Source organism: Propithecus coquereli, unplaced genomic scaffold (assembly GCF_000956105.1).
Source record: "Propithecus coquereli isolate 6110/MARCELLA unplaced genomic scaffold, Pcoq_1.0 Scaffold45, whole genome shotgun sequence".
Lineage (NCBI taxonomy): Eukaryota > Metazoa > Chordata > Mammalia > Primates > Indriidae > Propithecus > Propithecus coquereli.
Window position 1 is genome coordinate 3027528 of NW_012150285.1, and position 27024 is coordinate 3054551.

Sequence of the window (27024 nt, forward strand, 5' to 3'; positions counted from 1 at the left end):
AAACATTTATTTTCAAGTCTTACATATATTACTTAAAATAGATACAAAGTTCAGTTTGTAATTTTTAAGTTTTACTGCTATTTCAAACTACCTGAAAGAAAATACCTTAGTGGAAAAAAATGTTTTGATTGCCTTGAATACGTATGACTTTTAAAACAAGTACTGTTAGTAACAGTCCACCCATATGTTATTTAGCAATTAGGTAGGTCACATGATTCACGAAATTATCTTGAAAGAAAAGAAATATTTGTTGGGCAGGTAAAATAATATTTGAGACTATTATTATATGCAGCTTAGAATCAAATTCAAGAAGTTGATAGATTTAAAAATTTAACATTGCACAAATTCATAAATAATTACTTAATTTCCATCTTTAATATTAACCTGCATTATTGAAGCACACTGAAAACAATGAGATGAAATAAGGTAGAAAAAATTGTACATATGATCATTTGCTTGATGGAAGCATTGGTTTGTTAAAATAGTTTCTCATACATATTTCCCTGTCCAAAAATATAAACTTGCTTGTTTTCCATATATACAAGTATCCTATGAAATCCTGGATTCTGAGAAAAATAAAAGTTTGAGGTATAGCATTGAATAAAGCATCACAATGTATGATATTTTTGGCTGAAATTCAGCAAAGTTACTGTCAACAGAGAAGAGTTGATCATAGTGTGCTTCCAAAAGTCTTCCAGGTTTTTGCCCTCTGAAAAATTTGTTGGCGACATCAAATAATTGAACTCTTCAACATCAATATATACAAAGGCATTTTATTATTAACCAAAGAAAGGGAATTAGAGTCATCAGAAATTACAACTTTATTTTTTCATAATACATATATTTATTGCTGTGATAGTTCTGCAATTGTCATAAAATCAAAGTCAGATGAAATTTAGAGACACGTGCAAGTTTTGGAAACGGACACATAGATAACAGCATAGAACTGTACACAAAATAATTACAATTTATCGAACACACTGTTTTAGCACATCCTTGATGGATGGGAATGAGCACCATATTTTTTACGAATATATATTTTTCTCTCTTTTTGTTTTCTACAGCACCAAAGAAATCCAAATAGGAAAAGGAGAGATGAGAATTGGGAGTCAAGAAGCAACCCTGTTTCCATCTCAGCCACACTATCTTACATTTTTATAATTTTCAGTGCTTTTGCCATGTGATTCTGCCCCCACGAGGACGTCAGTACTTCCTTAAATGGTACATATATATGCGGCAAGTTGTTTTCTATACCATCCTTATTCAAAACTTGCATGTGGCATAAAATGGGTTGGTGGCACCAAGGTATATTTTCTGTTGGTTTCATATGTTCTTTGTCCTAATCTTAGCCAAGAAAACAAACAGGACCAACTTCAAATCCAAACTTCTGATTCTGATCACCAAAGTCATTGATCATGACATCAACAATAGGTACTTGATCAATTTTTGGTGTGTTGATTTCAATCACAGTTTTTTCATAGCCTTTTCTGGACTGTAAAATTAAGCAGAAATAAAAAGTTACACAATCACTTGACATTTTTAAGTGTTATTTTTTTCTTAAGCTTCTGAATGGAAGTAAGAAGGTAAAAGAGATGAGAGTAAGAAAACAAATTTGCCATTATCTATGTAAGAACTCTTCTTGTTACCATTGACATAGTTTTAAATTTTGAATGTTAAAAATTACATTTAGCCTTGAAATTATCTTGCAGTCAGATGGGCCTCTCTGTGAAGCTGGCCTACTTATCCTTGGCCTCTGTATCTCAGAGGGAAGGGGGCGATCAATGTTTATGTATAAGAGAGGCTTCACTAAACATTCCAAATAAAAATACTTTTAAATATTTCAAAAAAAAATTACATTTAACATTTAGCTGTAATTACTCAACTATGATACCCCTATATATTTCACAGCTAAAAAGAATCTTATTGAGTTGATAAGTACAATTTAATATGAAAATTGATGTTGGCATTTAATCCTCGTATATAAATACTGCATCTTTACCATCATAGCTATAATTTAGATATATATGTATAGTTAAATTCTTATGAAAAATTTGAATACACTGTTAGAATTATAATACAGAATGTCAAAAGTCAAAAGCTATTTATTAATTTTATGAATATTTAACAATATAGTAGTATTGGGAATGCTTTCCACAACTCTTGTTCCATCATTAATTTGCTTTGTTTTCTTTGTTCTTCTTGTACTCTGCTCATTTTGTTGAAAACATGGACCCATTTATTTGTAATTGTGACTTCTCTTCAGTTATTAATACTCAGCTAAAGCAATGAGCTTTTTAGGGTGCTCTATGAAGCATTTTCTTATATGGAATTCCTATGTGTTTGAAAAAGATAGTTCTAGAGTAGAAACATAACAAAAATGATAGTAGACCCCAAACTGTTGAACTATAGTACCAATTAACAAACTCCTCATATACAAAATACAGGGGTGAAAATTATCTATGGTATAAATGGTATAATGGTGATTCCTTTATCTGTAATTTCAGAATCATGAATTAAGGAGGCAAATGACATAAGGTTTTTTATTTTCTTTTTCATTTCAAGAATAGCTAGCTGTGATACAATTCAAATGTCAGGAATAGTAACATATGATCCAAGAGTATCTTCTGCTATGGTTTTAAAAATGTGTCTATGTGTATGTTTCAGAGTTTCTGTGTGCATGTGTGCGTATGCGGGGCACGGAATAGTAGCAGTTTCTAATATACCGTACTTTAACATGTCAGTGTCAAGGATCAAATCTTTGTAACAACTGATATCCATTCATGAGAGAAATCTGGCTTTGGACAAAACTAGGATGGTTACATGCTGCCTTTCATCTCTGTGAAGGAAGGCAAGCAGAGGTTATACTCACCGCACAGCCATCATACAGCGCTTTGATGTAAGGGTTATTGTCATAGGACATCTCCTCATCATTTGACCCCAAGAACCGAAGTGCTTTGTCGTAACTTCCTGATGACACATCATACCAGGCTGCTGACTGATGACAATTGTAGGTGAAATTCTGCCGAGCAGAGGCAGTCAGAAGTTTTAGGAATGTCATTTGCACCATATTAATGGAATTTCCTTCAACGTCTAAATACGTAAGCTGGGAATAAAAGAATATAAAGACACATAAGAACTCTTTTCCTCCTTTATGATGTAAAGAATAAAATCACTGTCAATAGTGAACTGTGATGCCAGAATCATGCAGATGAATCAACAGATCCATTTAACCTAATTAAAAAAGTGAATATTGAAGTCAGAAGACCCAGAGACAGAATTTTATGAAATCAAGATTATATTCCTACGTGAGTAACTAACCACTGCTTATGTTTGAAAAAAAAAAAATCACTTTATTCTTTCCTAAACAGTAAACATTGCAAAAAAAAATGCCTTAGTTTCCAGGATGTTTCATTATATTTATGTATCTTTTAAAAAGCAAGATGGTAAAGTAGCAAGACAATGAAACCCCACGAAACTCAGAGAGATGTAAATGTTAATTGGTTTTATGTTGTAGTTTGATTTTGCCTACTCCTTTCAAAAATTTCATAATGTATCTACTTTATCAAGATCTTTAAATATGTTCCTGTACTTTTGATTTTGGGGCTATAGAACCCTAAGGTATTTTTGGCCTTCTAATTTTCAGTACAAACATGCCTGTTTGTCCATTCTTAGATGATATGTGTATTTATTATTGTATTGCCAGCAGCAAGCATAATGCCCAAGACAACACAAGTAAATATTTTTTAAGTCAATACTTATTCTGTATATGAAGCAGGAAAACAGTCCTAGTTTTAAATTGTTAAAAAATGTCTCATAATATCTTCATAAATTGTTTGATTTGATATAATTGAAATATTTGGGCTCAGCTGAAACACATAAACTTAAGAAAAAAAGATAAGAAATTCACCCAGATTACAGATTAAATCAATGTAAAGGCAGTTATCTGTGACTTTCTTTCTTATAATTGATTTTACATAGTCATGCTGAATAGCAGGTCAGATGATGAGAATTCTTGTAAGGTTGAAGAAAAAAAAAATCTATAGGGGAAATTCAATCTAAGGCAAACAAAACAGAACAATAACAAAAAAACCCCAAACCATACACATATACAGTTCTATCTGTGTATGTTTCTTTAAATTCATACACAAATAAGAATGTAACATGAATATTTAATATGCAACTTGAAGACTATACTGGAGAATTAGAAGTGAAGAACTTCACTATGTCATTAATTAATATGTCTAGGTGTGTATAGAAATAACAATATAAACAATCATCAGTCTAAAATAATAGCTTTTTAAAAACATTAAACAATTGAATAATTATCTGAATAAATGGGAAACACTCTAATTTGAATAAATCCTAATTAAAATACTTTAAACACATGTATATTTTAAACAGCTTTTAAATATGAATTTAGTTTTGGCAGGTAATCTTAAAATATCTTTAGAAAACTAATAAATGAACTGGTAATGGTATGAAAATCTTCAAGTAAATTTATGCTATAATACAAATTAAGGGTCAGTAAGTTCACTATGTTTCCAAATGTAACAATCAGAAAAAAAAATTGCACTTTCCAAAAGTTCTTACTGAAATGGAGAACAAAGAACAAATTAGGTTAAAGTAAACAGAAAATGAAATAGTAGGAGCCACAGATACTAAGTGGATATTACATTCTTTATATATTTTTAGCATACTCCATTTTGAGGATATCTATGTCAGGTACCTAGTGACCTGTATATGTTATTTGATCATATTTTTTCAGTAAATTTAGTATATTTTCATTTACTTAAAAAAAATTTTAGACTACTTTAAGATACCACAGTAGTCTAAGAGATATTGGGTGGAGCAAATTAGAGACCACATGGAATCCTACTTAGTATAATTTAGACTTTCACCGTCAGGGTGTAGAGATACATAATTTGAGCTTCACTTAGGAAGTCTGAGATAAAACATTTCATGCTGAGGTAATCACATACCAGTTTTCCTCTCTTAAATTCACTATACCAACTTCCTGGTTTCTCCTTTGGCCATGATGAAATTCTTACCTGTTTCAAAGGGGCAGAAAAATTAGAATGCAGGTGAACATTATGAACAGTATTGTTTATGTACATATTTGTCATTTTCAGTATGACCAAAAAGCTGAAGAACTTTTAACTTAGTTTTAAACCTATACAAAATGAGATTATATAAAACGATTACACAAAATTATACAAAACGAGGTTATACAAAATGGATTATACAAAATTTTCAGTTAGATCCTTTGAATTCCATGTAGTGAAGACTGAGTCATTTCCTTCCTGTTCTCTTTACTGGCTCAAAAAGAGAAAGGGAGAAAACAACCCAGAAAAGACATACTAAGGGCTAGAGAAGATACTGGTAGAACTGAGGGAGTGTAGAGAATTTCACCCCCAAATATGGCTCCCTGATATAATGGGTATTTTGAATTACAGGTTTGTAGAAATGAACATATGCTGGAGGAGACCTGAGGGACCCACCAAGGAGAACAATTGTTTTTCCTCCCCCTCTTGTTTCTGAATCTTTTGTGTCTCCCAAAGAACAGGACTAAGTTCTCTGAAGTTCCTTTATCCGCCTAAAGTCTGGACCCACCAAGGAAGAAAGCAATTACCTCTGGTCTCTTCCCTGAGTTTTCATTAACTGAACTCACATGGCAGGAAGAAAGACTGAAGTCTGTCAACAAACCTGGACAGATTTTTGTCACAAACCATTGTCTACTATGCAGTTCCAACAGACTGTCTCAGGCCATTTTATGTTCTTCAAGCACACTGAATTCCTCTAAAAATCAGTTACTACACCCCCTAAATCATTCACATTTCCCCATCTCCCTTTCCCTGGAGAAGTAAGGTATATAAGCCTCTATACCCTATTGGGATATTGGGCAATCACTCTGTGATTCTCGAGGATGCTAATAAGTTTTAATGCCATTTTTCCTATTAATCTGTCTTTTGTCAGTTGATTTTTCAGTGAACTTTCTGACGGTAAAGGGGAAGTTTTCCTTTCACCCCTGGAGATCACCTAGTAATCCTTTGCAAAGAAAATCCTCAAAATACCAGTCATCATTAGCCAGCAAGGCAGGTGTTATCTGCATTCCACAGCCAATGGAAATATTTGAAAGTATTTAGCCAGTAACCAAAGAGGGGAGGATACTATAGAAAAGTCACTGGCAGGAAGCAAGCCTTCCCTTCTGGGAAGAATATTGAGAATCCTTTACAGACCTGCATTTATTGTTTTGCTACGTAAAGATCAGCAGAATATAAGGGAATATAAATCCCCACCATAGGGAATGTGAGTAATCAGTGTAAGGGGAGGCACTTTCCATTTTCCCACATCTTCTCTGGGGGCTATTATGCTTTGCCACGTGCCAAGTGGGGTTGGGAAATGGAAGTTGCTTTTTCTCCTGCCTCTACTACCCACTCTTTACTCACAAACTTAACTTTTCCCCTAAAAACATTAGCCACACATAAAGCCACTTGCTTTGCCTTACGGAGCTCCTGTGCCTCTGTATGCCCACACCACTTATTGAGAAGAATGGGATTTATTACATGAATACAAAGAAAGACAAAATGCCTCACATAAAATGTTTGAAGAATATAATTATATTAGTGAAAAATATTTTATGTTAATAATTTGTATTTAGCTTTAAAGATAGAATTCAAGTATTAATATTGATACTGTTAGGTGAAAATCAAGGAATCTGTTTAAAGAGACTAAATATTCAAAATATGTAAGTACAGGGAATATTCTTATTTTAGATAAAAGATTGATTCTTTATAAAATTGGATATTTTGGCATAATATGCAGCTGTGAGTTCCACCATGTGGCAGTTGGACAGAAGAATACTATATACATGCACTAAAATTTGAGATTCAGCTGTGCTGTGTCATGGAAAGCCATAGAATTTTAGAGAGCAAGCAGGTGCACAAAGAATACATCTGGGTAAAAAATAAAGGAGAGAAGTATTTTTTAACTCTGTGCATCTTGTTGGTGCTTTATTCATGTTTATGCAAATGAAATGCTCTAATTACCCTGTAAGAAAAGCAGATAAATGAAAATATGACAGTATAATTTTTCTGTTTAGTTCAATATTGCAAAAACATGGCAGAAACTGTCAAGATTCACCACCAAAACAGATTGGTACTTACTCCCTCAGATTTTTTCTCTGGATAAATACAAGTCTCACCACCAGATGTGAAATTACAGTAAACTTTGAAGGAATCTCCTGAACAACCTTGGTTGGGATCAATCCAGTATTCACCTAGAAGGCAGCAAAAAACATATCACATACAAATTCATTGATATCAAAATCGAATGCATTAGATATTAAATTATATTAGAAACAGAAATAAGGAAAAATGTGTATTCAGAGATCATTTCCCTTTTATGCTTTTGGTCACATCAGGGTGTATGTTTGAATAGTTAAAGAATGAGCCTCTGTCTTGTCTGCCTCGAAGCTTTGCAAATGCCCCATACACCCTACCTGGAATACCCTTTATTTGTTCTTATCTTGCCTAGCACGCTTAGGTTTCAGCTTAAATGTCATCTCCTAAAATATTAACATTCTATTTATCTATGTATAATAAACTACGTACATTGGAATCAGATATACCTGATTCCAAATCTCTTAAGTATTATTAACTACTTAAGTAATTTGATTATAATAATCAATATACTTTCTCCCAGTTTAGCCTTGGGGATAATACTTTGCCTTACTTTATGGCAAAAACTTCTTGTAGTAAATGTATTATCTTTTTGAATGAGGTCCTACGAAGGACTACTTTATATAATTAAATGTAGTCTGCTCCTAATGCCATTATTGAAATGTTACAGAACAAATTTTATGTGAATGACCATAACCATTAATTTGGTGTTATGTGAATAAAGACAGTAAATAGTGGGAATAAAATCAAACAAAGTTATTCTTTAAATAATTGATAATATGGTTTGTGTTAACAGAAGTTACTGGGAGCCAAAATTGATATATATGTGACCGTTATTTTGCTTCATTCTGTTGGAAATCATAAAAAGATCTCCCAAAATGAAGGCCTGAGAAGCAAAGTTTTTCTTGGACCTTCCACCCTCCTGTCTTGTGCCCCTCATTCTCTGTTGAGGCAAGTCAGAGAAACTAGAATCTGCTGAGGCAAGTCAGAGAAACTAGAATCCCTCTTCCTTAAGGTGGGTCATTCAAATTAGAACCCCTTCCCCTAAAGACAACCATAAAACCTAAGAATATTATTCTAACCTTCCCCCACCTTTCTATGTAACTGCTGGCCATAAAGAAATTAAGACCCTACCCCATACCTGGAAGAAAAAAATGCTACAATGGAGAGGCTGAGAAGAATCTGAACAGAAGGCCTTGCCACGTTTCCCCACTCAAACTATTACCATTAGTTCATACCCTTTTCTGTTGCTCCATGAATTAACATAGATGTGTTTGCAGACAGGATTTGTCTTGGGAGTTTTACAGAGCTTTGCCCTGAAGGAATATGTGAACGTGTTGGTTTGCATTTCAAATGCTGTTGCACTCGGAAGGGTGTCTCTGAAAGACAGTAGCAGCTATATCCCACAAGGCGCCACGTTTCTCAGACCTAAAGGTTTGGATTTGCTTTGTAAAGCAAAGCGAATCTGTCAAAAACTACAGGCTGAGAGCTGACAGTGGAGTGCCCCCCGGAACAGACAGCTGCCCGAATGGCTAAAAGCAAAGCTCTTGTTTTAACACTCCAGACTACTTGTCTCCATTCACAATAACCTAATAAATATGGAGCCAACATATCTCTATTTGACCCCTCTGTTAAGTGATAAACTTACCTTAGAACTTAGAAGTTAATCTTTGAAAGATTTTGTAACCATTTGTTCATGTAGATAGAATTAGTTAAAGGATCTGTAGAAGCCTTTTGAAAATCTGTTAACCTGAGAGGAACTACCTGCTGTTATATAAATCTGTTACCCCTGGCAATTAATCACTATTCCCTATAAATTATCATGTAAGACCTCATTCGGGGTTTTTTGAGACCCATGGAGAAGGTCTAGGCCCCCTGAGACCCTGCTTTGCCTATAATCTTTATAAACTTATAAAACTGTATCTTTGTCCCTGTGTATTCTTTTATTTCTTTTATTTTCCATTTTTCTCTATTATTTTCTTATCCCTTGCAACTCCACCACAGGGACCCGGTTTTTTGCTGGGAGCTTAGCTACCTCCCCGCACTTTTCTTGTCCAATAACATTTCTATATAGCTTCCCTGCTTCACTGAACCTAAGCATGAAATCAGATAACTACCCCTATATCCTTGGGTCCTCATTCTGAAGGCTCCTGTGTCATGTAGAACTATGATCAAACACATGTGCTATGTTCTTCTCTTGTTAACTGGTCTTTTGTTACAGTGTTGTCAGCTGTGACCCCTACAATGAAGAGGAAAGGAATCACACTCTTTCCTCCCCTATACTTCCTACTATTTTTCATGCTCCACTTCATTTCAATATTAATTTGAATTATATTAATTTTCTAGTTGTGAAATTTAACATTTTAAAAGCTTGAATTGCTTAGTATTGGAACTCTCAAAAATTCAAGGTCAACTTGCTTTATTTTCTACCACTACTTGTATATAAACAGGGAAAGTACTAGTCAATAATCTTCTATTTGTCAGGTAACTTGAATATCATATTTAACACAAACATTTGCACTTTTTCTGATTACACCATCAATACATTCATTCCTAAAACAAAGTGGAATTCTCAAGAAAAAAATACAAGAAAATAAAAATCAACCAAGATTTTACCAACCACTCATAACCATTATTAATCTTTGATATTTCTTATATGATTCTTAGGAGTATATAATTTTGTATTATATGGAAATGAGAAGCATCATTTTTATCTTGCTTTACTGAGTTAATATTATCATTGAATATTCTTTCAAATAATATATTAATTTCTTAATTATTAAGATACCTTCATTCAGTAAAGTGGTTCAGTATCCTATGGATACAATGTTCAATTTATCTCAAATTTATTCATCTCCCATTTCTCCTGCCACATTCCTAAATTAGGCCACCATTATCTCTTATCTAAATTAGTCCAGAACTTCTTAGCCAGCTTCTTTTGATTCCATTTTGGTTCCTTCCAAATTGCTTCAAGTAATTTCCCAGTGTGCTCACTATTGTTCAGCCATAGGAATCTTCTTTTGGTTCCTTGAAAACCCCAAGACTCTGTCTTCTTCAAATCTTTGCAAATGTCCTATACCCTCTGCCTGGAATACCCTTTTGATTCTAAGCATGGCTATCTCTTTAAGATTTCAATTTAAAGACCAAGCCCTCACACATTAACATTCTATTATTTAAAATAAAATCATATCTTAATTATCTAAATACCTAGCTTTTTTTCATACTATCTGTAATGATATGCTATTATTAATTTTGGGGGGTTGCCTGCTCCACCTTTAGATAATAAGTAGCCCAAGGACATTATTCTTTCTGTTCATTTATGCATCTCTGAACAATGCCTGGCACTGCTCAGCAATCAATCAATATTTAATCTCAATTAATTAATTAGTACATTAAAGAATTAACAAGTCTGGTTACATAGAAACAACTGGGAACTATAATCCACAGTTAACTTACCATTCCCAAAATTTACAACATTTTTCTTGACTGCTCAGGTTCTAATTAGTCACACGTTGCTTTATAACTCGATACATGTTGCCATCTCTTACATTTGATTTTCAATTATGCATGATTGATTACCTTATTCATTTGAATCAGAAGTGTAAGAATCATATCATATTGTCATTTATTTCCTATATTCTTGTCTAAATGTCATACGAATGCACTAGAAATTTTCTGATAGGCCAAGTATATTTAAATTCAGGAGAAGAAGAAATTTTCTGGAACAAGCTCAAATTAAATCATCTAAGTCCTTTCCTTAAATAATGCCAGTTAAAAGTAAATCTTATAAATCACTGAACTAAAACATCTTTTTCAAATAAACACATTATAAATTTGAAGATCTTGGATACCAGTTTGTGTAGGAACTCAAATAATTACCTGTGTTTTAGTTTTAACAGGCTGTGCTTAAGATAAGAATTTAAGACATTCTTTCTTTATGATGACTGTTTCCGAATTACATTTAATTTTCTTACTCACACTGAATTATTTAGATCTGAGTTCCCCAACCCCCAGGCTGCAGACTGGTACAGGTCTATGGCCTGTTAGGAACCGAGCCGCACAGCAGAAGGTGAGTGGAGGAGGGTGAGCAAGCAAAGCTTCCTCTGTATTTACAGCCACTCCCCATCACTCGCATCACCGCATAAGCTCCGCCTCCTGTCAAATCAGCTGCAGCATTAGATTCTTATAGGAGCACGAACTCTACTGTAAAGTGCGCATGCAAAGGATCTAGGTTGCCAGCTCCTTATGAGAATCTAATGCCTGATGATCTAAGTTGGAGCTGAGTGGGTAATGCTACCATTGGGGAGCGGCTACAAATACAGATTATTATTAACAGAGGGGTGTGACTGCACAATGCACAATAAATGTAATGCGCCTGAATCATACTGAAACCATCTCCCCACCCACACCCCCACAGGCTATGGAAAAATTGTCTTCCATGAAGCGGGTCCCTGGGACCAAAAAGGTGGGAGACCACGGATTTAGATCACAGTTGCACCATTAATGATACGATTGATAGTGCCAAACAATATTGTCTTGGTAGTAAAAGAGGAGGCAAAATATTTCAGTATAAAATGGGAGTTTTAAAATCAGATAAAGATCTGCCCCTTGCTAGTTTAGTAATTGTACGAATTTAGTCAAGTAAGACTAGCTTAGCATACTTGAAACCCTCACCTTCTCACAACAATATGTATGTGAAGGTTTTGTCAAAGAGTAGGTATAATAAATTATCCTGATTTTTATTAATAAGTAAGCAATTCATAGTTGCTCTGGTTATTTGTGGATCAATGAAAGATACATTTTTGTCCCAAGCTATTCCTATTCTTAAATATTCTGTTTGCCAAAACATTGCTAAACTGATATATCAAATATTTGTTAGTTATGTTATTTAATCATAACCATATTATTCATACTAAAGTACTAATTATAATACTATATTAACATTAATTAATCACATTAGTGCATTCATCATATTAAGTATAATATAGTAATAGGCTCATATGTGTTAACACATAATACCCAATCTATGATAGTTACTATAAGGCAAAATACATTTGTGTTAAATATAATCATCCAAAAAATGATCTTGTCATAATTTAATGAAACCATATTTAACAGACCAGGATTTTCCAAAGCAAATCTTGAATCGCACATGTAAATGACTTTTTCTGTCTACAAGACTAAAACTAAAAATTGTTTCGTTTTATTTAGAGACTGTATTAAACATTTAACTAGAATTAATGAGGTGACAATGCACCTCAGTAACTCAGAGCTTCATACATTTGCCTTGTCATGTATTATCAACTTACCATCCGGAAAGTCAGGGTGGCTGAGTTGCAGGTCTTTGCAAGTTCGGGCTGGGTTGGTTTGAGTACCCATTGGAAACTTCATATGCTCGATGTCTTGTTTCAGGGAATTGAGGGAACCAAATATTTCCTCCATTCCATCCCAGTAATCAAGAATATTATCATCTGCTTGCATGCCTTCAGTATGCCTTCTTGTTTTTTTGGGTGACAAGATTGGTAAAGGCTGAATGACTTCACCAGGAGGACCCTACAAAGAAGATTGCGAGTATGATTGTTTCATAAAGTAAAATATTCTGTAGATATTAGTTATTATCAGTTAGGTTTTTGTTATAAGAAATTATAGCTGGTTTAGTTTTTCAGTATCTAAAAAATATATGACATATAATGTTTATATATATATATATATATACATGTAAACTTTATAAATTCTTTCATAAAAAACCTAGTGGAGATATTGAGGTAGGTGCAAAAATGAGATGATTTCTGGCCCTTTATTTATACATTAATGTAGCAAAGATTTGTGTAGATATATGTTATGTATGTTACTTTGTTATTTACTAATTAGTCTTCATTTATATGCCCCATCTCCACACTCAGATTTTAAAGTCTCTGAGTATTAGAACAGCATTTTAATGTGCCTATACTATCTAATAAACTACTATACTTGCTAATAATTTATATTATGAAATATTAAACTTTAAAAAATATGTACACATTAGCTTGCTTCAAATATGTATAACTTAAATCTTTATAAATAGCAAACTTAAAATAAATGCAACCAGACTTGAATTTACATTATGAATATAACTACACCAAATAGTTAATCCATTTTGTTATGGGTTGAATTGTATCTCCCAAAACTTCATATGTGGAAGTCCTAACTCCCAGTATCTCAGAATGCGATCTTATATGGAAATAGGGTCACTGAAGATAAAATTAGTTAAGATGAGGTCATTAGGATGGGCCCTAATCCAATATGACTGATACTCTTATAAAAAGGGGAAATTCAAACACAGAGACATACACAGAGGGAAGATGATATGAAGAGATACAGGGAGAAGACAGCCAGCTACAAGTCAAGGAGAGAGGTGTGGGGAAGATTCTTCCCCACAGACTTCAGAAGACACCAACATTGCTGATACCTTGATCTAGGACTTCTAGCCTACAGAATTGTGAGACAATACAATTAAACATGTTGTTTAAGTCACACATTCCCTGGTACTTTGTGACTGTAGTTCCAGCAAACTAAAACACATATTGTTTCAAGAAATAAAACTAAAATTTTTATCACATGGATCTATATTTTAATTCTATACCTTAATAATTGTGTGAAGCCTGGAAAATGTCAATATTGATAAATGTTAGCTATTATTATTGCCTTTATTGTTATTATATATGCACTATGAAAAAAAAAAGCTAAACACCTGAAATTCTGTCTTTATTCCTACAGTCAGATATAAATTTGTGTTTGTGGCATACAATCAATTAGTTTCATTAAAATGTGGCATAAAATGTGTATGATTCCCTTCAAAAACTAATAAAAACCAAGGTTATTATAATAGATAAGTAAGGTATCTCTATATTTAAAGAGTGAAATCAATTAAAAGAAAAGGCTTGGCATGTTGACCTGATTACTCAGTTGATATAGTCACCATTTCCTATAAAATATGCACTTTTGACAGAATGCACTTTATTGTCTATCTTAAAAATTCAGAGAAATCATTGGCAGTCTCCAGATGTGACTCATCAGAACATCTCTCTTGTTAACATGCACTTACTGGAGGCCCAGGAGGCCCTGGAAGACCACTGTCACCTTTCTGGCCGGCAGGTCCCTGTTAGAAAGAAAAAGGGAGAGAATATAAATAGAGAAAAGGAAATTAAATAGGTTTCATTGAAAAATTAAAATGCCAAAGTAAAAAGTACTTACATTAGAGCCTTTGTTACCCTTTGGGCCTTGAGGACCCTAGAAAATGCAAAGGTAAAAGCACAGATAAAAACGTAGAGCATTTGTTTCACTTTGGTATATCTGTCACTTAAGTGTGCCTTGTAAGAGTCTTTGGTCTTGTACTTACTGGTAAGCCTGGAGGACCAGGTGGACCTATGGGACCAGCAGGACCTGGAATTCCCTAGAGAGAGAATCATTCAATTTAAATAGCTTTCCTCAGTATTCCATTCTCATGTTTTACATAACAACACACATTCAAAAATTTAGAGAATTCAACAATAGTTAAAAATAGCTTAAAAATTTTCCACTGTGAGTCTAAAAAATAACTTTTGCAAAATAATCTAAAATTTCCCCCCATTTTTCTGTAATATCTATCCTTTTTTATTTTAAATACACATATATGTACATGGGTGTGTGTGTGTTTATATTCCTGCACCCCTCAGAATAAGATTTACATGTGATGAGAATTCAATACATGCATTTTTAAGTAACTACTAAACTGTAATTTTTATGATTGCTATCTTAAATCATATTTTTAATTCATTTGTTCTAAGGTTTTCGCAAACAGTATTGACACAAGCAGATTAGGAAAGATACTTTAAATTGTTTGATCGTGTTTAAAGGAATGTGTGCAAAGGTGTGTGCATGTATTACTCAAGAGGAACAGGAAAAGTTATCTATGTTTTTACTCACCCCATCCCCCTTTGCTCCTGGAGACCCTTGAGTTCCAGGGAGTCCTCTGTCCCCCTTTTCCCCTTGTTCGCCTGGAGGACCAATCAGGCCAATTAAACCAGGATGTCCCTTTGGAAGGCAGAGAAAAAAATTTTAATAATATTTAAATTACAACCATTATTAAATTCTAGTCATAAAATATTTGGACATTAAATTCATGAAATCCAAAAATAAAAATTAAAAATGCACATAAATACATAAAGTAACCCTTCTGAGTAGAATATAGGGTTAAGAACCAACCTCTTCTCACCTAACTGGATCATTTACTATTTACTTTAAAGGATAGCTTTATTAAGGGCTGAAAGTAATTAGGAACAAAATGCTTTCTAAAAATATCATGTCCAGTGTTCCTGAGGAATTCCTTCAGTTAAAAGACCAATAATGATCATAAATAATATGGGTGAAATAAACAACCAAAAACACATTATTCTAATTAGCACTTCATTTAATATGGATGATCTATTTTTCAGAGATTTTGCAGTCTTTTAAAGACATTCAGGGATTTTAAAATAATACAAACAATATTAATACCATTATAAAAAAGGCATATTTTTTCTAACTGGTACAACTCAGCACAAATTCTGGGAGATCAAATTACTATTTGTAAGATATTTATAGTTTACAATTTTTTTTTTTTTATTTCAGCATATTATGGGGTACAGATGTTTAGGTTACGTGTGTTGCCCTTGGTTCCCCTCCCCCCAAGTCCGTGTTTCAAATATGTCCATCCTTCGGGTAGTGCGCATTGTACTCCTTGTGTATACAAATACCCGTCCCCTCCTACCTCCTCCCCCCTCCTCCCACCACCCTCCCCCTTCCCCAGCATGTTTAAAAACATAAAAATGGGTATTTTGTTACTTAATCTGTTTATATTTTGAATAGTTATTTTAGTATAACATATGTTTTCTCCATATGGTTCCCAAAAGGGAACATTGAGAATACATAGCAGTGGATTTTCATACATTTTTCACTATTTGCATATTTTCCCTTCTCTAAATGCTTCTGAGAGGCCAAAGATTCAGAGCTTTTTCCATGGTTAGAATGACAAAGATATTGTTTTAAATTTCCTTTTGAGTGATTTTAATCCACAAAAGTTAACTGCCTCTGCTCTTAGTACATCAAGATTGTAACACATTCTTTTATTCTCACCTTTTCACCCTTGGAGCCAGGGTCACCTTTGAGACCTGGTAAACCAGGAGGTCCCTAAATAATAAGAAAAAATAAACAAAGATAGAGTGGATATTAATTAGAGTATCATATTACTAGTCACAGAGCTAGGATGGTTTTGGAAATATGGAGTTTAAAAATAGTTAATGATGAGTGTAGAGGATTCTAAGTAAATTTATATGTTTAAAATATAGTTTCATTTGTAACTGTAACATTAAACCATAATATTGATAATTTTGATCAAATAAACTTAAGTTAAAAATAAGATATGGTTTATATGGCTTTTCAGTCAAGAAGAAAGTATAAATTTTCAGTTACGCTAATTTTAGAAGGGATTTCCAGATTATATATCTAGTCAATCAAATATTTCTATGCTAAACAAATTTCAAAGGTTATAATATTTTCAGTAAAATTTAAAAGATCTCAATAAACTTTTGACTGTCAATTGATCTTTGATAACCACAGAAAAAAAATTTGATAAAAATTTTAATATACTATTTTGTTTATATTTCAATAACAACTATATTTGTATGTCTCAAAATGGTTGCTTGATATTCTACAGAATAAAAATATATAATTTCTGTATATACTGACTTAAAAATGGAGCTGTGTACTGCTGCCAGGCTATGGTCAATTTTCTGAATTCTGATTTCAATTTTTATTCTTTGTTTTCTTGTAAGTAGACATACTTTACTAGTAATATGATTACTAGACAGAGAGCTATACCAGAATGTCTAATAATCCCAATAACATTTTGCATGTATAAGGTACCCCACAGTCTACAAAACTGTCTTAATAATGAATCTTCAATCTTCACAACAATCCTGATGAAGTAGCAATTTTGTTCTTTTTACTTGCGGGAAACTGGGTCATTTAACTTCTGGGTACCAAGACTGTGATTCAAATTTGGCACTCTGGTTCCAAGTCCAAAATTGTTTAGCCATGTGATCTTGGACTACTTAGAGTGATAGGAATAAGCAAGGAGAAGATGGTGGTACTCCAGTAGGTGATATACAAGATATTCCAAAAGAGCAGTAAGACAATTTAGCAAACTACCAAAGAAAATATGTCTTTGAGGAAGTGGACTCATTTAGACTCTGTAAGTTTTAAGAGGGAAAGCCTTCTATATAGAAGACAATAGAGTGAGAGAGGGCAACATTCATGGCATGACTTGGCTGGGAGGGATTTGGGAAGAAAAAGAAATGTCAAAATTTCTTGAATCTTGAACTGAAAATCCCTACTATTGAGCCAGAAATGGCCTTAGCAAATTATAATATGAGGGCACTTGACTGTCATTGTATAACTATTTCAGAACATATGGTATTTGATGACTTTCTTTCTCTTAATAATTTACTGCCATCAGAACACTTGAAATCAAGAACACTAAAAGATCACAGGACTAATCTGCTGATTAGGTTTCTAGACTGAAGATCCTAGAGAACTGGTCAGTATAAGTTATTCCTGCTCTAGATTCTCATAGAATTTTAAGTACTGATAGAGTTTTAGAAATAATCAATTTGATATCATTCCTTTTATTAACAAAGAAACAGATATTCAGAAACGTATTAATTTTGTGAGATCACAAAGCTTGCCAATGGAAAAAGCAAGGAGTTGACCCCATGTCTTATGACTTGACCCAATGTTTTTTCCATGAAAAATATTATTTTCTTCTGTCATCACATTACAAAATATGTACATCCAAAGCTGAAGTTTCTGTATTTTTTTTTCTGATTAGTTAATTGGAGTTAACTCCTGGCTGCTCAATGGAGTTTTGCACAATAATTCTTCAGTTTTTAAAATTCGTGTAATAGTTGGGAGAATTAGCCTTCTCCAAATTACAGCCCCAACATGGCACTTTTAGCTGTAAATTCTAAATTGAATCACATACTTAAATGATTCGTAAAATTAATAATAAAGAAATTTACTTTCTTCATATAAATATACCTCTGTTTCAATAATTTAACTTTTTTATAGTGCAAGGCTATGAGTTTTATCCTTTTAAGTTATATTTTTATGAAAATTATGGCATGACTTTAGCAGCTAACTCTTAGTTCTGCCCTCCTACCCACGGCAATTTTCATATGGATAACTTTTGAATAAACTTTTTAATCTACTAATTGGTGTACTCCAACTTGGAAGGCAACAGAAAATAAGGTTTTGTTCTGAAATTATAAATTAAACAATGCAAGCAAAAGATGCTGTCAGAAGAAGTATAACTGACATTAAATAATGATTTATTATATGTTTGTGACTCCTGAAATTAGGGCCAAGGTAATTTAGATAGGTCACTACTGCCTGTAACAAGTAAGGCACCAACCAACAACGGCAAACTGTTAATATGGTTTCTCTATAAGTCTGAATTATTTTGAATTAAATTGAATTATTTATAATTCAAGCAAATAAACACACTTTTACCAGGTTACCTCATGAGACATCACCATTGTATCTTCTACAAGGCTACCGTGAATAATTTCTTCCCCCATCTAGGGATACCTTGATTCTTCAGCGTGAAGGAGCATATTATAACCCATTCCATAATTTTTGTGAATATAAAGTATTAAGAGCTTTATGGATCTGACCCAAGCAGTGAGATGCGCTCTGAAAACTAGTATGGGTTCAGAATAGATTAGGCCTGGCACAGAAGCCAGACTCTTTAATTAGCAATTTAAATTAGCTAAACGAAGAGAGCTTCATTTTCTCCTCTGCAAACTGGGGATTATTTCTATCTCACAGGGCTGCAGCAAGAATGAGTAGATGGGCCCTTTCCATTTCTTGGTTTCTGAAGCTTCCTCCTCTAACTTAAATTCTGAATATCAAGAGAGATTAAGAATAATGTTAATATAAATTAGTCCTTGTGTAACAACAGAATTTTGGGCTATTATTTGATATGTTTATATTTGTTTTAATTCATGAATGAATTTGAAATTCTCTAAGTATTGATGTAAAAGTAGACAATTTCCCTGCATTGTTCTATTAACAATAGACGTAAGTTATTTTCACAGGAAGTATGTGCAGTTTTAAGTGTAGATATGCCTCAGACCAAAAGAGGACTATAAGGAAATTATCAAATTCTCTTTTAAATATATAGTAACTCTCTCCTCTTCTCTGTGCTTTCACTTTCCACAGTATAGAGTGTATCAAAAGTGAAGCATAATACAAATGTTAACTATCAATTTATTAGTTTTAGATATGCTACAGATAGATAGCTATCAACTTTCTCATCCCATTCTAATAGTATAAACTAAAATGGTAAACCAGAAGAAAGAAGAACTACTAGTAATTCTAATTTTTTAGGCTTAGTGAGAAATATACTAGACATTATTTGTGTTTTAAATGCATTTTAAATCTTTTCTATAAATGTTATTTATGAAGGAGTTAGAGATAATGAGTATTAATTCCTCTAAACTAATAATCTCTCATGAAATTACAAACTACATCTAAGGGCAAATTTGCCAAACAAAATCAGCTTTTTATATTTCACCATCTGGAAATAGAAATTGGTAACATTATGATATTGAGAGCAGTTATAAATAACCCTTTGAACCTGAAGCAGATCAAAAACATATACTCTGAATATTAAAATGTTTTTCCAAGTATACATATTTTTTATTTTCTCTTTAGGATATTGTTAATTGAAAACCCCTAGAGAAATACATAATTCATAAGTAATAACGTGAAAAGGAAAATAGAGACAATACATTCTTAGATGTTTCAAATATAAGCCAACCTTTACCCCCCTGCAATATTATGCTCTGTGCAATATTTACTTTGATCTATATCTCAAAACTCTAGCACATTCAAGTTTAAAGAAACTGCAGATTCTATACTTTATTTAGAAGATAAAATTGTAAATAGTGTAGAATTTGGCGAAAGGCAAACGCTTTGTTATTTAAAACTTTTTAATCATTATAGAATGCTACCCATCTCAAATCTGTTTATAGATAGTTTAAATGTAGCATTTAAAAAAATCAAACTGTAAATGAGTATCCTAGCTTATCTTTTATTCAGTCTTTTATAGTTTGAAAAATAATGCTATTAGATATTTTGTTTTGTGAAAAGAAGGAATGTATGAGAATACTAAAGTAAACTTATCCAAAGATAAATGCTAAATAATTTTTCAGGTGCATTAGAACAAATAGGTTTTTAAAAGAATATGAAACAAAATAAAACTTAAAATTAAAACAAATGTTAATTCTGCCTTCAAAAAATCAAATAAATATTAGATTTAAAAATTACTAAATCATGTTAATTTTGACTTTGCAGCAGAGAATAGGATTTAGCCATGATCACTCTTTAAAAACCTCAATCTTATTCTCACTTAATGTTTGTTGACTACTCAAAGATAATTCTAATAAAATTTTTAAAAACTTTAAAAAATTCTCATAAAATTCTAACAACTCTTATGGAGTTCACTTAAAAGAACTCTAATAGAACTCTTTTTTTTTTTAACTTTTTTTTTTTATTTCAGGGTATTATGAGGGTACAAACATTATGGTTACACTTTATGTCTTTGCCTCACCCAAGCGAGGGTTAGAGGCATGCCCTTCCCCCCTACAATGCTCCCCATGTCCTTTCGTTGCGGGTTTACCCCCCCATCCCCCTAATCCCTGGAGAGTATTCTACCATGTGATCACCCTAGTGTTGATCAGTTAGTATCAATTTGATGGTGAGTACAAGTGGAGCCCATTCTTCCACTCTTGTGGTGCCTCACTTTGCATAATGGGCTTAAGTTTAATCCAAAAAAGTATAAGAGGTTCTAGATCACTGTCATTTCTTACGATTGAGTAATATTCCATTGAATGCATATACCAAATTTTAATAATCCACTCATGGATTGATGGGCACTTGGGTTGTTTCCACATCCTTGCAATAGTGAATTGTGCTGCCATAAACATTTGGGTGCAGATGTCTTTATCATAGAATGTTTTGTGATCTTATGGGTAGATGCCTAATAGTGCTATTGCTGGATCGAATGGTATTTCTATTTTTAGCTCTCTGAGGTATCTCCACATTCTTTTCCACAGAGGTCACACTAATTTGCAGTCCCACCAGCAGTGTAAGAGTGTTCCTGTCTCTCCACATCCTTGCCAGTATTTGATGTTTTGGGATTTTTTGATAGAGGGCAATCTCACTAGGGTTAGGTGATATCTCATTGTTTTTTTGATTTGCATGTCTCTAATGATTAGAGATGTTGAGCATTTTTTTATATGTTTGCTGGTCATTATTCTTTCTCCTTTTGAAAAGTTTCTGTTCATTTCCTTTGCCCGTTTGTTGATGGGATTGTTCGATTTTTTCTTGTTGATTTTTTTGAGTTCTAGATAGATTCTGGTTATCAGCCCTTTATCAGATGTGTAGACAGCAAATATTTTCTCCCATTCTGTGGGCTGTCTATTCGCTCTAATGATAGTTTCCTTGGCAGTGCAGAAGCTTTTTAATTTGATTAGATCCCATTTATTTATTTTTGTTACTGTGGTGATTGCTTTGGGGTTGAACTGATGAATGAATTCAGCAAAGTCTCAGGATACAAAATCAATACACACAAATCTGTGGCATGCATATATGCCAATAACAGTCAAGCCAAAGTTCAAATCAAAAACACAATTCCTTTTACAATAGTCTCAAAGAAAATTAAATATCTAGGAATATATTTAAAGAACGATGTGAGAGACTCATACAGGGAGAACTACGAAACACTAAAAAAAGAAATTGTAGAAGATGTAAACAGACGGAAAAACCTACCTTGCTCATGGATTGGCAGAATCAATATCATTAAAATGTCCATACTACCTAAAGTGATCTACAGAATTAATGCAATCCCTATCAAAATCCCATCATCATTCTTTACAGATCCGGAAAAAATAATTCTACGCTTTGTATGGAACCAGAAAAGACCTCGTATAGCCAAAGCAATCTTAAGTAAAAAGAACAAACCAGGAGGTATCAGTTTACCAGACTTCTAGCTGTACTACCAGGCTATAGTAACTAAAACAGTATGGTACTGGCACAGGAACAGAGACACTGACCTCCGGAACAGGACTGAGAATCCAGAGACAAAACCATCAGCATATGGTAATCTAATCTTTGACAAAGCTGACTAAAATATACACTGCGGAAAAGAATCTCTTTTCAATAAATGGTGCTGGGAAAACTGGATAGCTATATGTAGAAGAATGAAACTGGATCCCCACCTCTCACCTCTCACAAAAATCAATTCAAGATGGATAACAAACTTAAACCTAAGGCATGAAACCTTAAGAATTCTAAACGAAGATGTTGGGAAGACCCTTTCAGACATCGGCCTGGGCAAGGAATTCTTGAAGAAGAACCTCTAATAGAACTCTTCATATAGGCTCATCATTCTTCTTAGCTTTCCATAAGCTTGTGGGCTATTTATCTATCCTCAGTTCCACATGGTGATTCTAAGTATATGTGTATGTGTGTGTATGTTGAATTCATACATCTAAATAAGTTTTACCATGTGAAATATTTAATTTTTAAAGTAAAAAATCAATACTGTGTCATAACTGATCTTTAGTAGAGGTGATAACATAGAGTGGGCACCTACCCTGCAGAAATCACTTTGAGAGTTTTAATTTGTTTGTTTTACTTTATTCCAAAGAATTTCATCTCCAGAAGGGTCCTGTGGATTTGTTCAACTGTTACCTATATGGGTAATGGATGCTATGTTAGATAGAATTCAATTGTCTAATTAGGTAGCTGCCAGTCTGGAAAGATGAAAGTAGGTAATTTGTACTTACTGAATAGCTAAGTTGTGTTTAAAAGTTGGGAAAAGGGGAATGTCTTGGTAGCTTTGTCTGACCAGTGGAGCAAGACTGTAGGAAGTTACAGGCAGCTTCTAGAAGTGGAAAAGAGACCCAGTAGGTACTTGTGGAATTCTAGTGATGAGCAAGTTGAAGCCTATGTAGACTTGGACGTGGGTATGACTATATTTATAATTATAATTAGTAAAAATACATTATGAAGAAAGTATTATTCATACAGCTGTCACATGGATTAATTTTAGAGATTAATGCAAACCTGTATGTTTTCAAATCTCTGCTAGTCTCACCACCCACATTTTATCCACATTTAAGCCTCTCTTTTCCTTCTTTAGTAGTCCTACCATATTTCTAACAGGGAATGGCCCCTAGAGCAGATGACCTTTAAATGGTCTTACTCTAAGTATACCTAGCATCCTCGATGTGATTCTATTATAGCACTTACTGTGTCATGTTCTAACTCTGTCAATGTTAATTGTACTTGTTGATCTCTTATATTTGAATGAACAGCTAACAACTTGCAAACAGGTTCATTGATGATACCCATGCATAAATGAGGTGAAATTTGGTTACTTTACATTAAGAATATGAAATTGATTATTTTTCAAAATATTTCCCATTATTTCATTCATTTAATAATGATTCATTTTGTGCTATACTAATGTCAATCAATAGTTTCAAAGTGCTTTGCAAATAACTAATTTAATTAACATAAAAACCCCACAGAGTAGAAAATATTAATATCCCAATTTAGCTCATTTAAATATTATAAATAGCATTGGGTAGATGCTATTAATATTCCCATTTTACAAATGAGTAACTTAAAGTTAAAAAACAAATTAGTAACTTTCCTACAGTTTTCCAGCAGGTAAGTGATAGCACTTGTTTTGAAGCCAAGGAGTTTGGCTCTAGAGTCAATAATCTTAATCAATAACCATAATAAGCTACTTCTTATTCTGATTAAAAAATTACCTACCAAAATAAATCTTTCTGAGTCAAAAAGCTCATTAAATTGCCAAAAATGGCATCCTAAAGATGATTTGTCTGTCCACCCTCACCTCATGAGGACTAAGTAGAATTTAAATTGAGATTAGATATCATAGTAAAGACTAACCAAAGCTATGAAGAAGTTAAAATCTATTTCTGTTGCAAGTACTGTCCAATAAAACAGGCAGTCAGAAAATGGAATGCACCCATGCAGCTCATTTCTCATGCTGATCATCTCACTTTGCCTAAAAGGGTTTGAGTTGCTCTGCCTTCTTGCACTGTAAATTCATATTTACTTAAGAGTCAGAAATGCAAACTTTTACAAGCCAGAATGAGGTGGTATGTCTCATGGTTTTATTTTTAATATCTGCGGAAGGAAACCTCCAGCATGGTGCTTTTTATTTCATCTGCAGAAAGGTCAGAATACTTATTGGAAAATCTGAAATAACAGGAAGAAAAATCTCTGGCAAATTTTAGGGTGACATTAAGGCAAAGTAATTTTTCTTCCAGGCTCTGACTCTGTGCAGTAGTTTACCATATCTAAGGAGAATATTCCTAAGTATCAGTGCGGATGTGGAACTGATCCTGCTTCAATCAAGGCCCTGTTTCTATACTGATGAGACAATGTGCATAGTTGCTAATCTTCTGCTTGAAGTCAACCAAAACCTGATAATTTATCTAGTTACTAAATGAGTTATCTTTAAACTTTCAGTAAAATTTTAAATGTAATCTCATTAACACTGATGAAATATTAGGCAGGTATATTAGAGGAAATTGGTGTGGCATCTTTATTAAATTGAATGGTCAAAATTCTTCCTGAATAATTAAGATCGTGAATTCAGTTTTGGTGGCTTTCTGAGTATGTATGTATCTCTGAGATAATTAATATGTTAATGATAAGAGGAATTTGAATTTAGTTTAAATTACTATATGGAGGGATTTGACTGTTTAAACTCACATGCATTACACATGCATAGTGTGCTATGTGTATTGTTTGCTATTTGGATTAATCAATTTACACATATCTATTTCTGGACAATGAAGCTCAAATATCTCTACCATGAAATGGAATCTGTTTAAAAAGCAAACAAGTCACCTAGTAAGTAACAGTTTTAAAGAGCAAGTCTTTCATTCTCACTTTCTGCCCAAATTTTGTAGCAAGGATAGCCGTGGATCCTATAATAAACTCTATCTATGAATAGTATGTATGCTGGTCACTAAAATGTTTTATTGCATTTCTCAAGCACGCTATTTGTACACAGAGTTCATCATAGTGACCAAGCTTCAGTATTGTAAGAATCATCCTTCTTCACTAATGGGGCTTATTGTTTTATATTTCAGCCTGTATGACTCATAAAGAGAACGATTTATTTGCTCTAGAAATCACTGTATGTGTGTGCCAGCATTACTCTTTTAAACGTAGTGCCAGGAAACTAAGTGTAATTGCATGCATTTGGGGAAACTGCCCATACTAGGAAAAGGACTGGCTGGGTCATTAGTGGCATTTTATTCAGAATGGAAATATTTTTTTTTTTCCTATCAAAGGGTGCAAGAAAGGAAAAATCTTCTGATCAAGTAGCATATTTACCACATACCTATCAGGATCATTTTTATCTTTTTAAATGTAAGTAATATATTTTCTTGAAAATTGTACAAACTATAAAATAATTTATAACTAAAATTTCAAAAATTCTAGCTTATAAACAATTTTGTTTTAGAAATTGTCTCTTTAAATGATGAAAAATATCCTACTCACCATAGGACCAGGTGGTCCATCTTGGCCTGCAGCTCCGGGAAGACCTTGTTCTCCCTACAGAAAATAGAGATGATTGATTTTTTTAATTACAAAAGAATACATATTTCTTTCTTTTTTTAAATTTTGGAAATACAAAAAGGAAGAAAGAAAACATCACCTATGAATTCCACCACATGGAGAACATCTAGAAATATTATAAGCAATTTTGTGTCTTTTTATCATGTGTGTATGTCCATATGCACATACATACCCATATATATGTGTGTGTGTGTATATATATATATATATATGTACAAAAATTTTATAGCATTGAGATCTAAGAGTTTAGTTTTCTATTCTTTGTTTATTAGTTAATGTTTCACCATAAACTTATTAAATAAATGACATGCTTAAATATTTTAAGAGTATCTGATTTTATATGTAATATTTACCGAATTCCCATAAAAACATCCACACAATAACTTATGAAATAATGCTAACATAAACACCTTCATTAACAACTTTTTTAGAAATAAATGTTATTTTCAAAATAATATCTTTCAGCACAGGTGCTCACCACAGGGCCAGGAATACCCCGAAGACCTTCTGGACCAGGCTTTCCGGCAGGTCCCTGTGGACCAACTGGGCCAGTTTTTCCAGGAGGACCTTCGGCACCTGCTTCTCCCTGTTAGGAAATAAGACAGATGAACACATGAATGATGAGAAAATATTTTATTATTTATTAAATGTATTGGAACAAATATTGTCTGATGTATGCGTGTGATTTCCAAACATTGTAAATATCTGCATATATTTTACCTTAGCACCTTTTTCACCTTGTCTTCCCTCTGCACCTGCAGCTCCAGGAGGACCCTATAAAAGTAAAATTGCATTTAAAAATGTATCACATATAAAAGTAATGAAACTGAGGACTTATTTATAAATACTCCAATTTAATTTGTAACAGACTAACAAATTGTTTTTTCTTTTTTTTTTTTATTTCAGCATGTTATGGGGGTACAGATGATTAGGTTACGTATGATGCCCTTACCCTCCCTCCCTGCCAAGTCCAAGCTTCAAGTGTGTCCATTCCCCCGGGGGTGCGCATCATACTCATTGTTTGTTCATATGCCCGTCCCCTCCTCCCTCCTCCCCCTCCCCTTGCCCAACATCTAATACATGTTATTCTTATATG

At 33.2% G+C, this 27024-nt stretch overlaps 1 protein-coding gene across 1 annotated transcript in view; it reads right to left on the bottom strand.

Annotated features, from left to right (window-relative positions):
- Positions 1 to 946: 946 nt before the first annotated feature.
- Positions 947 to 27024, bottom strand: part of COL11A1 (collagen, type XI, alpha 1) — a 221557-nt gene continuing 195479 nt past the window's right edge. Inside the window, exons 49-61 of the mRNA XM_012654837.1 lie at positions 26649 to 26702; positions 26407 to 26514; positions 25851 to 25904; positions 16311 to 16364; positions 15123 to 15230; positions 14557 to 14610; positions 14412 to 14447; positions 14263 to 14316; positions 12488 to 12731; positions 7164 to 7276; positions 4980 to 5048; positions 2870 to 3103; positions 947 to 1492 (exon numbers count right to left, since the gene is read on the bottom strand). Coding sequence (XP_012510291.1) covers positions 1346 to 1492; positions 2870 to 3103; positions 4980 to 5048; positions 7164 to 7276; positions 12488 to 12731; positions 14263 to 14316; positions 14412 to 14447; positions 14557 to 14610; positions 15123 to 15230; positions 16311 to 16364; positions 25851 to 25904; positions 26407 to 26514; positions 26649 to 26702 — 1329 coding nt within the window. The 3' untranslated portion in view covers positions 947 to 1345. The remainder of the gene's footprint in view (positions 1493 to 2869; positions 3104 to 4979; positions 5049 to 7163; positions 7277 to 12487; positions 12732 to 14262; positions 14317 to 14411; positions 14448 to 14556; positions 14611 to 15122; positions 15231 to 16310; positions 16365 to 25850; positions 25905 to 26406; positions 26515 to 26648; positions 26703 to 27024) is intronic.